General features: G+C 35.0%; 1 protein-coding gene across 1 annotated transcript; it reads right to left on the bottom strand.

The window, feature by feature from the left end:
- Positions 1-224: 224 nt before the first annotated feature.
- On the bottom strand, positions 225-15,098 carry LOC137829937 (myosin-11-like). The gene is made up of 38 exons (XM_068636970.1): positions 14,803-15,098; positions 13,497-13,625; positions 12,451-12,594; positions 12,231-12,376; positions 11,991-12,147; positions 11,786-11,844; positions 11,252-11,411; positions 11,028-11,177; positions 10,794-10,930; positions 10,570-10,716; positions 10,339-10,440; positions 10,139-10,196; positions 9,957-10,058; positions 9,378-9,415; positions 9,056-9,182; positions 8,807-8,977; positions 8,525-8,656; positions 8,291-8,400; positions 8,111-8,171; positions 7,683-7,860; positions 7,319-7,524; positions 7,120-7,239; positions 6,069-6,167; positions 5,680-5,901; positions 4,707-4,846; positions 4,136-4,247; positions 4,004-4,048; positions 3,658-3,924; positions 3,404-3,559; positions 3,115-3,321; positions 2,820-2,963; positions 2,334-2,404; positions 2,136-2,235; positions 1,995-2,051; positions 1,844-1,900; positions 1,691-1,771; positions 1,477-1,559; positions 225-824 (listed from the first exon to the last, which is right to left on the bottom strand). The coding sequence occupies exons 1-38, from the start codon at positions 14,803-14,805 to the stop codon at positions 701-703; spliced, it is 4,602 nt and encodes a 1,533-aa protein (XP_068493071.1). The 5' UTR covers positions 14,806-15,098; the 3' UTR covers positions 225-700.
- Between the last annotated feature and the right edge of the window lie 43 nt (positions 15,099-15,141).

The raw sequence follows: 15,141 nt of genomic DNA, 5'->3' as shown, positions 1-15,141 counted from the left end.
ATTTGATCATAACTTATTGTGCCGAATCTCATCTGTATTTTCCCTTGCAAGAATGCAACAAATAGTAAATGTTGATCAAACACGTGGTTGAGACTGGCATTTGTCCTCGTAAAAATCCAACAGATGTTTTGTTTACAAATTTAGCATATATTTTGGCGATTATAAGAGATCCCGTTCCATGAAAAGGTGAGATAGTAATTAGTAAATAAACCGTCGGAGGTGGATTTATTATTCGAGAACTTGTCGTGATAGGATAAAATAGCAAACCGAAAGCAATGAATGTACGACGGAACATGTCCAAATAAAAAATGAACTTTTGCTGCCACATATTCTAAGCCATGGTCATGGACTTCATTCACTACCATAATTAGGTAAAATTCCTATACTTCTTTCTAGATACAAAATCTTATTCCAAGCAAAACAAAGTGCTCAGAAGTAAAAACATTGATAAAAAAATGAAGAGGAAAACTTCATCGAAAAAGGCTATTACAGTATTATTCATTTTACTCAGCCCAAAAATCCACTTGCACGACGTGATAATCTATTTTGTCATCCATCCCTGAGATTTAATACAATGACTTGTTCTGACAACCAAAGTCAACAGTTCAAGCACAACCATGATAGCATCTAACTGATGTGACTTGGTAACTCCATAGAGGTGGGTAAGAATACCGGTGGATCAAAATCTCACCAAAAGCTCTCAATCTGGGCGCGGCAACAAAAAGCTAAAGCCAGAGTTTTCACGAATTAGAGGAGGGGGCTCTATATCTGCAATATCTATCTGTTCCATTGATTTCGATATGTCATCAACAGAAAACGGAATGCTGCACAAAATACATGGTTTCATATGGTTAATGATACATTGTCACGATACATATTTTTAAAAGGGTATATTAAGAATACAGGCTTCTCAAACTAGTATTCAAGTCAATTTGGATAAACTTTTCAACAAAAACAAGAGTAGAATATAAAATAAATGTAAATTCAATTTTAAACTTCACATAAAAAATCAGCGTACACAACTATAATTTTTCAGAAGCTCCCTCGTCCAAATTGTTTGTAAGCACCAGTAAATTCACTAAAACATGACATTCTTGCCTTAAAAAAATCCTATTATAAGCTTGGTAGCTTTTAGGGTTCAGTTGAATGCAAGTGATTATAAGCTTAGTAGCTTTTATAGTAACATGGAAAAATTGTCTATATTCCGTATAAGCGTGTGCGTGTTATTCTGGTAAAGTCAGGGGTCACAAATTTGAGATTTGAGAAGAATTAAAGTCAGGGATCAAAAATTGAAAGCTTCAGGACTGTCACAAGCTTAACTCACTTCTATATTTTTCTGTATTTAGTTTGTCGTGCATCATGGTTAAACTAATCAGTAAGAATTTACGCCAATAAAAAGTGAGTGATATTTTGCAAGAATATTAAAAATAGGAAAAGCTCAACAATTATCACACGAACTAATGATATCTGACTGACCTTGAATCATCATCCAACAGGAAAGAATTACTAACTGCATTATTTGAATCTTCAGTCATCAATACTCTCATGTTGGATATGACCTAGATGAAAACATTAATACCGCAAAGCTCAGCATGGTTTTTCTGTTCATCTTGAATTTGAAATTATCGTACTGCTTTCTAACAGGGATGATTTTAAAGAGTTTAAGCAAAACTTTTCTGTAAAAACTTACATCAGAGGACACACTATGCGTTCCATATTTGTCATCCCAGTACATGGTGCTTATCCGATATAGTTGCTGTATACTAAGGACCTGTACACAGGCACCGATAATGGTAACTATGCCATAAAGTGAACTTTCAATGATAAATATTTTTCTACTTACTGGGCACAGGTCATGGCTTATTTCATCCAATGTTTTCTTTGGTTTCTGATGAATGACCTAAAACAAAGGAAAAATCAGTTCATCATATTTATCCTATGACATTTTGCAAAAAAGAGAGCCAGATGGTAGGTAGCTAAAAATAGACCGATACCAGAAATCCAATAGCTTGTCTAATATGTTTGAGCTCATCCCAGGCAGAACCTGCATACTGAATTTTTTTTTTGGAGGGTGGAAGATGTTAGTACATGTAGTTCAAAGAACTGAAGAGAACAGCAGTGCAAAGTTAATGCACCTCATCTGTTGCCTTATAACACCAATGCTCCAATTCAGCCAGACCAGCTTTGACATATTCTCCATTGCTAAATGAGCAGCACTCCCGTCGTAAAAGAAGACTAACCAAAAAAAGTGAGATGATTAAAATGAGAATTCCGATTTACATAACAGAAGATATCCCTTAAAACGGGATGTTAGAAATGCAGAACAAACCAACCTGTTGAATAATTGTACATTGATGAAAGAAAAAATTTGCGTGAACACCTTACGAACTAAAAAGGGAGGAACCTGCCAAAATTAAGCCGAAGTTGGAGAAATTACAACACTAAATAAATGAAAATATAACAACTAGCCAAAGAAAGGCAAATAAAATAATGTTAGAAGAATATATTATGCAGACGTGTCTGAGACCAAATTATGAAGACCAACCTTTTTGCTAAATAATTTATAAGAACCTGTTCATATTTAATTATTCATATAAATCTCCCTTTACTTAAAATAAAAAACAAAGAAAATATATGTAACTTGAGCAAACAATAAGGGAGGTCATGTAAATTTATTAAATTCAAAGAGGTATACATGATTTTATTACACTATATTTAAGGGTACCAAAAATATATGTAAAGTGCAAGAAGTATTATTGGCACATATTGCTATGAGGCAAAAACACAGAAAGAATGCTTCCAAAAGTGATTATACTAACATGATTAGCTTTCAGAGTATTGAGAAAGATTCCTAGGCTCTTCACTATCCCCTGCCAGTGAGCAATCAAGGCGCGCTGGGCTTCAGTGTTTGCAACAGAACGTGATGATCCCTTAACAAGGCTTGCTCTGGATGTTCTTGGTGCCTATCTCGTCACATACCAAAAGTGATTTTTTACATGAATGATATTCCAAGGAAATGTGAAATGTATAAATTGGAATTTTTTTTTATCATTTTAAAGCCTGCATTATAGACCAGTTTGTAGAATCTACAGATTAAAGAATAATTTGTCATACCTGGATGCATAATCCGAGCAAGGGAGAAATTTCTTTCTTCAAATTATCACGAATCATTCCATATATCTTTTCCACATATGCTGTAAGCTGCTGTTTGAATAGCAGAGCAGGGTACTTGGCTTCAACTTGTCTTAGTGTATCTACTCCTCTGCTTGCGCTGCCGTTGACTAGGGAAAGATTTACTCCAGCTGGAGTTCCACGGAAACTCTGGAAAGAGGGAACTATGCTTACCTGAAGGATAAAAGTTTTGCATTGGAAAGTAGTTCGTTGAATCAGAAGCAATGCTTACTTGAGTCATCCTCCCAAACAAGGTTGCTGATGAAGAACGACGGCGTTGCGGAGCCATTCCAGCAGCACCACTAGCCTTCAGTGTACGCTGGAGTAACAAGAGAAGTGTAGAGGCATTGGATAACCAATAAGCCAAGACATCATTATTATCCTGGGTCTGAAATTCGAATGAAATATATCAGCACCTTGAAAGTGTTAACCTAAGAGGAACAAGAAAAAGAGGGCACTAGCATGTGGAAGTTGCATTTTTCACACCTCAATTGCATGGCCAATAGTTTGGATGATACGATCAAAAACACTAGTACGCTCAACTTCAAATGATCGCCAGTGCAAGAGGCATTTGTATATGATACAAGCAGCAATTGATCTGTTCCCAGCAAAGCCTAGATGTTGTGCAATACATCTGATGAGTAACTCTTGATTCTCCTGTTGTTTCTCATTTAGTGACTTTTGTGGCTTATCATCCAAACCGTCAGAGGGTTCCCTCCGGTGCATTGATGTGCTATGCATTTCCTGATTAGACTATTAGGTGGCCAAGAAAAAGTCAAATCCATATAGACATACCCAAAAGAAATAACAAATTTATAATTGATGTATTTACCACAGGTGTCTTTGCTTCTGGTACAATATGACCACTTTCAGTTCTCTATATAGACAGACAAGAAACTCCTTTAAATCAATGTCCAGCTTATTATTGTTTCCATGCATATAATATTCATTATTGGGGGATTACCTGGATGATTGATCTTGAACGTCCTGAAAAGAACTTGTTAGGTGTCATGGACACAGCTTGTTGACGTAGTACCTGATTCTCTGATTCTAAATTAGTAATCTTCTCTTCTAGCCTAATAATAGAATTATGAGATTTCAGTTAATTAAGAGTAGGCATGATATGATGAAATTTTGAAATTAGATATAAATTATTCAGAGATATCAAGGAAAGATAAAAGAAAGATAACTTTTTGAACAGCTAGCCAATGATATTGTGGAACATTTCACATGAAAGAAAGTGTCTAAAACAAAGAATTTTGGCACACAAGTTTAGACAGGTCATCCCATATTTTCAAGGCAGATCATCACTGATTAAAGGGTGACCCAATGGACAAGGCTCCCACCACCTAGTAGGGTCTGGGATAGTAAATGTACACAGCCTTACCCCATAAGCAGAGACTCTATCCAAGATTTGTACTAGTGATCTTGGTCACAGCTAACAACCTTAACAGTGAGGCAAGGTTCTCCTTTGAAAGACATCATTGATTATTTCTGGAAAACAATTACATTAGATTATTCATCATTTATGTTACCTAGTCAATGATTCTTGAAGCAGACGACCCTTCTTCTCCATGTCTTCTACTTTTTTACCTCCTTCTTCACTACAAACTTGGGCTTCATTGTATTTTCTTTCATAGTCATCAGCTTTCTGTTTCTCTGACTCAAGTGAAGTCTGTGTGAAGTTAAAACCAAGACAAATCACTTAAGATGAGATAACCACTATATGCTGCTACAAAAACATTGGTATATCACCCAAAAGCTTAGGAGAAAATTATGCTCCATCATCAGTTTTTAATAAACTTATCCAAAGACATTCAGAAACATAAACATTTCAGTTACATCATTTTTGCACTCTTATAAATCCATCCAATCAAAATATATAATTCTAATACAAGTTATTACAGTAGAGATATAATCTATTGCCAAGTGCCTCCACCTAACCTCTTAATTTTTTAAATGATTTGTTCTTGACATTTAGACTTGGTATGGAAGCTCCATAACATGAAATGTACTCGTAAGTTTTAGTACAATCATCCTTGACATTTAGTACATTTAAACATGGTATGGAAGCTCCTTGCCACCCTCATTCTTCACAATCATTCATAATTGACGTAAGTTTAGTTCAATGTGCACACATCAAAGGACATTTTGTGTGGGAAGAACATCTCTATCAACTACCATTAACTATATTTTTCTTTAATAATGAATAAATTTGATAATATTGCTAATTTCAAGAGAATGAAAATTCATGGTTCTCAATCAGATATACCAAACTCCAGATCTGATGTTTTTTTTTTCCTTTACCAACTAACCAATGAAGAAAAAAAGGCTAAAAAATTAATGTACCATTCTAAGAATGATATAACCTATATATCACTGAAAAAAGTAATGTTAGAAATAAAAGCTTTAAACTTTAAATGAAGCATTTTGTATAGAAAGTGATGCATCCTTGAAATAAGGTTTACCTAATAGGAGATTTGATCTCCTATGACTGAGCTTTCTTACCTTTAGGCTCTCAATTTCTGCTGTCAATGTCTCAATTTTCTGTGTATCTTCAACAATAACCTGTGTTTCTTGAACGACAGGAGGTGCTTCTTCGACAACTTTCTTTACATTCTCTCGCTCTTTGATGAGCAGAGCATTAGTTTCTTCAAATTTGCTCTGCATCTCCTGCAATGAATTCTGCAATTTTGCTATCTCCTGAGCTTTGGATTCTTCCAAATTGGTCTGCACATGATTCAACATGGCTTACTTGATGCCTTACCAGTTCTAAGGGTACTCAGTAACTTGCAATTTTTTTCCTTTTAACAGTTTTCTATTTCTTATTTGTACAAGAGATCATTGGAACAAAAAATCCTTCCAAATTCTATCTATCCACAGAACATGTATCTTACCTTTAAACCCTTTTCTAGTTGAAGACGCCAAGTTAGTTCCTCCACTCGTTTTTCAAGTTTATCCTTTGCTTCTTGTAGGGCACCAGTTTCTTTTGCCGCCTATAGCAAATGGAAACAAATGTCAACTTAGAGAGAAGAAAATATAAAGATATAATGAAACCAGAAAACAATATTGAAAAAGTGAGGTTTATGCTACTTATATTACAAATTAGTCAAGTACAAGCAACTTAATCAGTTGGATCAAGGTAGGGTTAGTCTTAGATTTAATCCTCCATATCACTAAAAAGGAAAGAAACAAAAATATCACACAACTCTCAATTCAGATTTATTAAGAAGTGGACTTTAAGTCTAACTCAACTTTATTAAATTGGCTTATAAGGTGAGATTTTCACTCACTTATATACTATGAAATGTTCTTATCTCTAGTGTGGGATCTCAAATACATCTCCCTCATGCCGAGGCCTGCTAACTCGTGCGTGAGACTATATATTATGGATGGTTCAATAGTGGCCCGATAACGGGTGATCTGATAAGTCCAACAAACTTTCGCTAGGATAGACTCTAATATCATATTAAGAAGTGGACTTTAAACCTAACTCAACCTTATAAAATCGGCTTATAAGGTGAGGTTTGCACCTACTTATATACTATAAAATGTCTTTATCTACAGTCGAGGTGAGATCTCAAACATAGTGGTTTATGAAATCAAAATAAAAAGGGGACAATTTTATGTCTTCTATAATCACAAGTAAAAAGTTAGAGCCAATTTTCAATCTTGGTAGATCACAAGAGATTTTTTTGTTCTTATGTTGTTTTTCTCTTCAAAAGGGTGACAATGATTATGATAAATAAAAAATATAAATATTGTTTGTATTTACTTCTATGATTTAAAACTCAACTTTACAATTAAACAAATTGATCTGATGACAAATAGTGTCCTTTTCCTTTTGAGCCACAAGTTATGTAGGATGAACATGTTACATCTTTAGTCATATATATATTTGAAGGATCTACTTAATCTATAAGAATCATGGTAGACATAAAACTATACCATTTTCAGTTTCCTAAGTTCTCTCCTGGATATGCGTCCCCTCCATCTGCACTGTGTGACTATTGCACCTTTCTTTAGCCTCTTATAATATAAGGCAGCTCTGTGACACCGCCACCAAGCCTACAATTTTTGAGAGAGAAAATTATTGAACACTGATTGCCCTAGAGGATGATCCAAATCATTTAGTACTTGACCAAACCTGAATGAGGATGGCAGCTTTAGTCTGCTTCCTAAATCTGAATTCCTTGCGAGCAGCAGTGGCCCTTATAGCTCGTTGCAGTGTTAGTACGGACAGATGAAGTTCTTTATAGGCTTTCCTAGCTTCATATCTGCGTATATTCTTCTGTATTTTCACAGCAGCAGCTTCCCTTCTCAAATGCTCATAGAGTTTACATGCAAGTCTTCCTATAGATAATATATCATATATCTTAAGAATAACATCAAGTAATAAGGTTTCCTACAGATCTAAGATACATTATGCTAGTTAGGGAAGTCATACTATGAACATGACTGCATTTATACTAACAAATTAATCAGGTTATTTCACTATTGAAACAATTTACCTCTCCACCTAGACTGCACGTATATGGTCTTCTTACGCAATGCAAGATAATGTTTGCGAGCTTGATGGGTTCGCACACGCCGTTGGATAACTTTTGCTGCATTACTAAGTACTTGAGCTCTCTGAGCATCTAATTCAGCCATCTGACCTGCTCTCAAGAATACCTTTGTTTTTCCAATCTACAACATTTGAAGCCAACCAGTGAAAATATGAGCCGCGCATACATATTATACGTATACGCAAGTTATGAGACCATACAAGCCCCCAGTTGATATTAGATAGTTAAGTCTGAAAGAGCTGTTACAAAGTAATGCTGAAATGTGCAAGGGTTATAGTTGTTCCCAGGGCCTAAAGGGATTTACAGCAGAGGTATGAACAACTCAACAAGAACACGAACAATAATTATTCTGGTGCAATATATTAAGTTACCTGATATCCTTTAAGCCCCATCTTTTCCAGAATCTTTTGGCAACCAGTTTTTTCATCACAGCTACCCATAGGTGAAAAACTTGACATTAGCACCATGGCCAAGTTTGGTACAAAATATTTTAACATTCAAAGCCAAACTTTTACTCCCAGGCATATAAGATAAACTAAAAGAATGCTTACTTTGCTTCCATGGCCTCTGGGGCAAGGAGGCCAAATCTGTTTATAAATTCAAAGAACGCACGGCGAGTAGGGTAGCCAGCACAACTGATTCTGATTGCCTCCAAAACACCCTATAAGGGCAAGAGTTACAAATTGCAGAAGAAGGGGTAAAGACTTTAAGGAATTATGAATATACTTTTGCATAAACCATCTTCTAAAAAATGAAATAAAGGAAATACATAGAAGTATACTCACACCACAGCGAAGTTGTTGCATAATATTGACATTCTCAAAAATTGCAGGCTTCAGGAGGTTGTTTGGTTTCACACATCTAATGTAATGGGGTTCTGTAGAATTTAATGTCTCCATTAGGCTTTGTAGTTGTAGCTGCACCATTCAGAATTTTGTTAGCTTCTTGATAATAAGAAGGCAATTCAATTTTTGTAGGTAGTGAGGGGAGCTTGTTCACATATTCATTATTTGAATTTTTAGGTGAAATCCTAAAGTTTACAATCAAGACTTGGAAAGGAATGATACCTTAAAACGAGAACCAATTGAAGAAAATTTGGAAGATTTTGATGACTCTTCTGGGAGTGGTGGAAAAAGGCCAGATACAAAAGAACATTTGGAAGCACTCAATAAATCTTGATGTTCTGGAACCACATAATCCTTGTTTTTGTCTAAGAATTGTTCAGATTGGTATAGTACCTGCAAATTTGTGAGGGTAAATTTGAAAAAACCATGATGTCTCATTTTGGCAGCAGCAAATGTTGAGATTAGTCATACCTCCCCAGCATAATGAGCGATTGTGAAATCTGTTCGAGACAATTTTGGCTTAATAAATCGCTTGTGATTCTTAAATGTTTGATAAAGCTTGTTTGCAAATGTTTCATGAGTTGATTTTGGGAACATGCTGAAAGACAAAGGCAGAAGGTCAAGGAAAGAATGATGGAGATAGGTTATGTTATTTACCAAGGAGCTATGGATTTTAAGAAACCAGACAAAAACTGGATCATGTCTACTTTTATGAACTAAAGGTTAAAAATTAAGATCATCAAGCAAACTATGAAAAAGAAGAAGTTCACAAGAGGAAAAAACAATATTTTACCAAGCTTCATCGAGGAGAGCAATGATTCCTCCAGGTTTCTGCAAAAGCAAAATCAATGTAAAAGAATAGAATAAGAACAAAAGGCAGGAAAAGCCTAACTAGGGATTGAATTAGGATGTAAAATGGGCTCAAAGTAATAACTTGGTGGACGACTACTCAGAAATAGAAATTCCTTAAAGGTAAATTTATATAACAAAGATCTCGCAGCTCAGTTCCAAAGAAGCAAGAAAGAAACTCGTAAACCAATTTTATTTTCATCACACGTTCCTGTACTCCTGCTTCTCTTACTTTCTACATGTATGTAGCTGTTCTGTGATTTTTGTCAACCTTTTCCAACTTGGATCAATCGAGTATTCATTATTAATAGGAAAGGTATAGTCTCACTAAATAGACTGTGGGAAGAACCTATATTAGATAGTTAAAAAAGGCAGCATTGTATATATCATCATTAAGCATATAAAAACACTACCTTTCAGTTTCATTAATGATATGAACAATTAAATAGAGGGCTTCCATCTAAAAATGAGTTAATATACTCAATGTCCGGAAGAAAGTGGGAAATAAGGATAGAAAGAAAACCTTCTCAATAAGGTCCAAAACATCTTGGTTGTCAACAAATTCAATGTAGCTCCAATTGATCTGCTCCTTCGTATATTCTTCTTGTTCCATTTTAAACACGTGCTGAAAGCCATCATCATAGTCATATTAGATACAGAAATAGTGAACGAACTTGAAGTGCATAATTTGTTCTTAGAGTTTGCCTGATTAAAATGTTGCTGCAACTTCTCATTTGTGAAATTAATGCAAAATTGCTCGAAACTGCAGAGCATGATAAACTGAAAATAAGTTACAAAAGATTGAAACTTGAGAACAAGTAGAGGTAGTTGCTTTCAATATCTTCAGTAATGCACTTGGACATACTAATGGATCGATATGTTTATTCTTCAAAACTATATATTACCTGTTAGCTTTAAAACTTTCAAAACCATAGATATCTAGGACCCCAATCAAAGACTTAGATTTGGGGTCTTGTCCGATTGAATTATTAATCTTGTCCACCAGCCTGTTAGCAAAAACATAAATGACCCAGGAATCAAAACCAGAACCATGTATCCTTATATTCAGTATGTCTCACTAATTAGACTCTACAAAGGTCTTAAAAATGACTGTATTTCCATTTTCAGTATCTTACCAGTCAAATAGCCGAGAATAAATTGTTTTTGCCAATCCATCTCTACTCACTGCTGCACTTTGGGGGTCAAGGCTCCTTTTTATAACTTCTTCAGGGGTGATCATGACACGCTTACATAATGCATCTTCCAAGGCATTGGCATCACACCTGATCCAATATTGACAGTCATCTTAAAGAAACTATAAACCATAAAAACACAAGTAATGATACAACAGTGTCCGTACATGAGAAGCTCAGCAGTTGTTTTCAGGTGGAATTTGGCTTTGTCATCTTTTGGAACCGATGAGTCAACATCTTTTCCTTTGGTGAATTCAATATTACCAATATGAAGAATTGAAGCAACAACTCTGAAAATGGCTTCCTGAGAACAAGACAAAAGGACAAAGCAGAGAGGTGGAAAACAATCATTCTATATTCTAGCAAGAAAGAAGCTACATTCGTTATTCTTAAAGAAATACCTGATCTTTTTGACTTATTCCAACAATATCCATAGCTCTCCGAGTGGCAAGATATTCACGAGCATCACTTATGTCAGCCAGTTCATAGCATTTTGACTGGTTAAGGTAGTGAAATGATCTAGGATTTCCTAATTTGTATTTCTCAATTTCCTGTTAGCAGAATTTCCAATGACTTTACATAATTAAAAGAATCAACAGTGAGTAGATGATAGACAGAAAGCCACCTCGTTTGGTGCAGCACAAAGAAGATAAAAGCAATGGTAGTTCCTTTCAGGATCATTAATTTGGCAAACACGAGATCTCTCTAGAAGATATGTTCGGATGGCTGCTCCTGATATTCTTCCACTTTTATCAAATTGGATCTCAACAAATTTACCAAAACGACTGCACCATTAACACTAGGAGAATTTGAAACCAACTCTTTGGTAATAGCTTGCACATTCAGTATCATGAGCAGGTTATATTAGCAAAAAATAAATCATTTTCTGAACAAAAAATTGATTAAGGCATCATTCTAACTTCGCATCTTAAAATTATAATCCTTTGGCAATATGACGTGATACTAAAGGTAATGAAATGAGAAAAAAATGGAGGCACAGTTAATCTATAATTTCAGAGAAGCAGAACGAATGAAGCACAAGGAATCCTTCATGGCCCACATGTCAAAAAGATTGATAAAAAAGATAATTTATATACCAGAAGTCATAGAGAATAAAACCCACAAAATTCTTTATTTACCACACTATAGAGAGACTCACCTAGAATTGTTATTCCTAACAGTTTTAGCATTCCCAAATGCTTCCAGAACTGGATTTGACTGCACTCAAATCAGTCAATATGGAAATCTTGAATGAGTTCATAATAGAAGATAAGAAAAACAAAAGTTATTCGGGAGGGGGAGGGAGCATGAGAATGGGAATTCTGTTAGATTTTAAAAAATGAGAGTTATTAATTGAATCATACTTCAAGAACTTGTTGTTCAACTGTTCGTCCTTCAGTACCAGCCCTACCACCTAAGAAAGCAAGGTACTGCATAAGCATTTTTGTAGTTTCAGTTTTACCAGCTCCACTTTCCCCACTGACTAGAATTGAATTACTCTTTCCTTCAATAATCATCGCCCTGTTATTAATAAAAGCATCAATTTAATATTTGCTTCAATTATAGAAATGAAGCTTTAATCTTTAGAAAAAATTTAAGATTACCTATATGCAACATCAGCAACGGCAAATACATGAGGACTTAATTCTCCAAATGGTGCTCCCTTGTATTGTTGCATCATATGTGCACCATAAATATGAGGTAGTCTTTGGAATGGATTTATTGCAATCAGAATATTTCCAGTATAAGTCTGCCAAAACAATATTTTCACTTGTAAACTTCACTGTATGTCATCTCATCACATTAAAGGGAAGAAATCCTTACGTATATTTCATTCAATTCATATCTAGCCTTTAAGTTCTGCAGGACTCCAGGCTCATGCAAATAGGACAGTTTAGTCATATCGTCCACTCCACCAGGGGGAGCTTCCATATCCTTAGGATATATTTTTGATAAATTTGCATTAACCTTGAAATAGGCAAAATAGAAGTACAAGTAATAATTCAGATGTAATCTTTGGCCAAATAAGTCACAGTAAAATTTGCAGATTATCAGTTAGCAATAGAAGCATGAGAAAGAGCGAGTGTTTCATCAATGAAGTAAAATGCCTTTAGAAGTCAACAAATAATAATTATTTTTTTACTACAGAGTTCAATCAGTAAAAATAAAGCAGGAATACAGTAAAGAAACTGATGGCAATAAATTTATCAGGACTCCAATGACTTTGACGGTGGATTTTCAACATGATAAACATTAATTAACACAACTTTTGATGGATCACAATAATGACTTGAATCCCAAGCTGGAAAATTAAGTTCAATGAAAGAAATAAGGCTTGTTTATGGATCTCTTGTTACTTTTTTATTTTTTCTTTACCCTTTTTTACTCATTTTGTGATCTACTTGAAGCTAAGATACAGCTGACTAGCAGTGCTTTATCTTTTTTAAGTTGATCATCAGGTGCTGTATATAATTATATATAGGATGATCACAAGGGATACCAGGGTCAAAACTAAAGTAAATAAAATGGGGACCTCATGTGAAAATTACTAAATTGAAGAGAGGCGGCAAATTAATATATTTTTGGAAAATTAATACACAGGAAAAAAAATGAGGTCAAACCCTCCCCTAAAGGCTTTCATTTAATTATTGCCATACAATAAGCCAATGTCAAAGTTTGGCTATCCTACACAGTATGAATTGATTTTAGAATGAAAGCCTAATTTATCAAGACAGGGAGCCACGTATCAATGACCCAAATTAACAATAAACCTACCGATCCTCTTCTCAAAATATAATGCATATAAAGGCAAAAAATCTAATACTATAAAAAACAGAACCCGGTAAATGGCACTCTGACAGTCTACAAACCTTTTTTCCATTGGTAGTTTCAATTTCAGCATCCTTTCCATTGATTTTTAATACCTGCCCATCAATCCAAGATACCTCTGGGTCTTCAATCCAGACATGAGAACCCACAATAATATTCACGGGAGTCCCCTGCAGATGGAGATATGGAATAATTTTTTATTACAACTATCTTGTCCGCAAAAAAACTAACAAGAACTGTATATACATTTCTCTCATAACGTGTGCCTAGAAATATCTATAAATTCCAAACTGAACTAAAATATGTCTACCAATAACACAAGTTTCTTTCTAACAGTTACACAGAGTCTGTAATACTAACAGCCAAATAAAATAAATCAGAATGTTTTACCATAATTTTCACAAACAGTAGCCTAACAACCAAGTGGATACCACATTTACAAAAGTCAGTCAGTTTAATCAGAGTTAGCTGCTGGATGAAAAGATATCATTTTTTTCCTAATACACCCGTTTCGTTTCTATACATAGATTGGGAGCTATTTTGAAATTCTTTCTGAATCTCGAAAAATTGCTTTACAAGAAATCAGATTCTACAAGTCTAAGTCGATGCTTTTCAGAAGTGGAAGTTCATGTTTAGAATAAACAATCACGAGTCACAATATTAATTTGAAACTTGATATGCCAACTAAATCAAAATTTCTTCTACCCATTGCTAAAAAGAAAAATAAAAGGTTAAAAATTATCCCCTTCTCTAACACATCTGGATAACATGTCCAATCCATACACAGAACAAACCAAGTGAGATTTGTCTGCGTGCATTCCATGATTGATCACTTTTGTTTCATAATTTGGCATCATATCTCTGACAGTGCTGCCTACGTAGCCCAACTCCATCTGAATGCAACATCTCCCAGTTCTTATAAGAAAACAACACTAAAAAAAACACCTAAGAAACTGTATACCAGTTTTGTACTACGGATTTTACCAGTGAGTCCAATCCTTTTTCCCATACTAATCCAAAATCCCAATGTGCACTGATCATGGAGGAGGATCACGATATAAAACAGGTATGAATTGCATAGAAACACTTTACTTCAAAGTTTGATGATCCATAATACCTTCTGAAGCATCTAGTCCATAGTTCCATTCCATCAGTTACGTAAGTATTTTCAATTCCAACGCATATAAGGTACGCAAGTATAGTATTATTTTATAAACATAAAACAGGTCAACGCCTGAGGCCTGTATTGATTGTGCAGGCGACTAACTAAACAGAAAGAAAAGCCGCATTACGTGAAAAAGAAGAAAAATGAAAATGGCGAGAGAAGTGTTTGCATTAGAAGCATACCATTATCGCAGTGTCGATTGGAAGGTGTGGGAGGCGTGGAGGAGTAGGTGGTTCATAAAGAGAAGGATAACAGTAAGGGATCTGGCAGTGCGATTTGAATGAAATGCGTTAAGAAAGTGAGAAAAGATGAAGGTGAAAGTGAGAGGGAAGGGAAAATGAAAGGAGAGAGAAGTGGAAGTGAATGTAGGTGAGGGTGAGGGTGTGGATCCATGAGAAGACATTCTTCGCCTCGCCCTTCAACTTCGGCACCTTCTTCTTCTTCCCTTTGCTTTCGCGCCAACTCGTGGTTCCTAATCAACTATGTGTCTCTTCCTCTTCGCTTTTTAACGAAATTTCTTC

The sequence above is a fragment of the Phaseolus vulgaris genome, chromosome 7, assembly GCF_000499845.2.
Source record: "Phaseolus vulgaris cultivar G19833 chromosome 7, P. vulgaris v2.0, whole genome shotgun sequence".
Classification (NCBI taxonomy): domain Eukaryota; kingdom Viridiplantae; phylum Streptophyta; class Magnoliopsida; order Fabales; family Fabaceae; genus Phaseolus; species Phaseolus vulgaris.
This window is presented reverse-complemented; position numbering and strand designations above follow the sequence as displayed.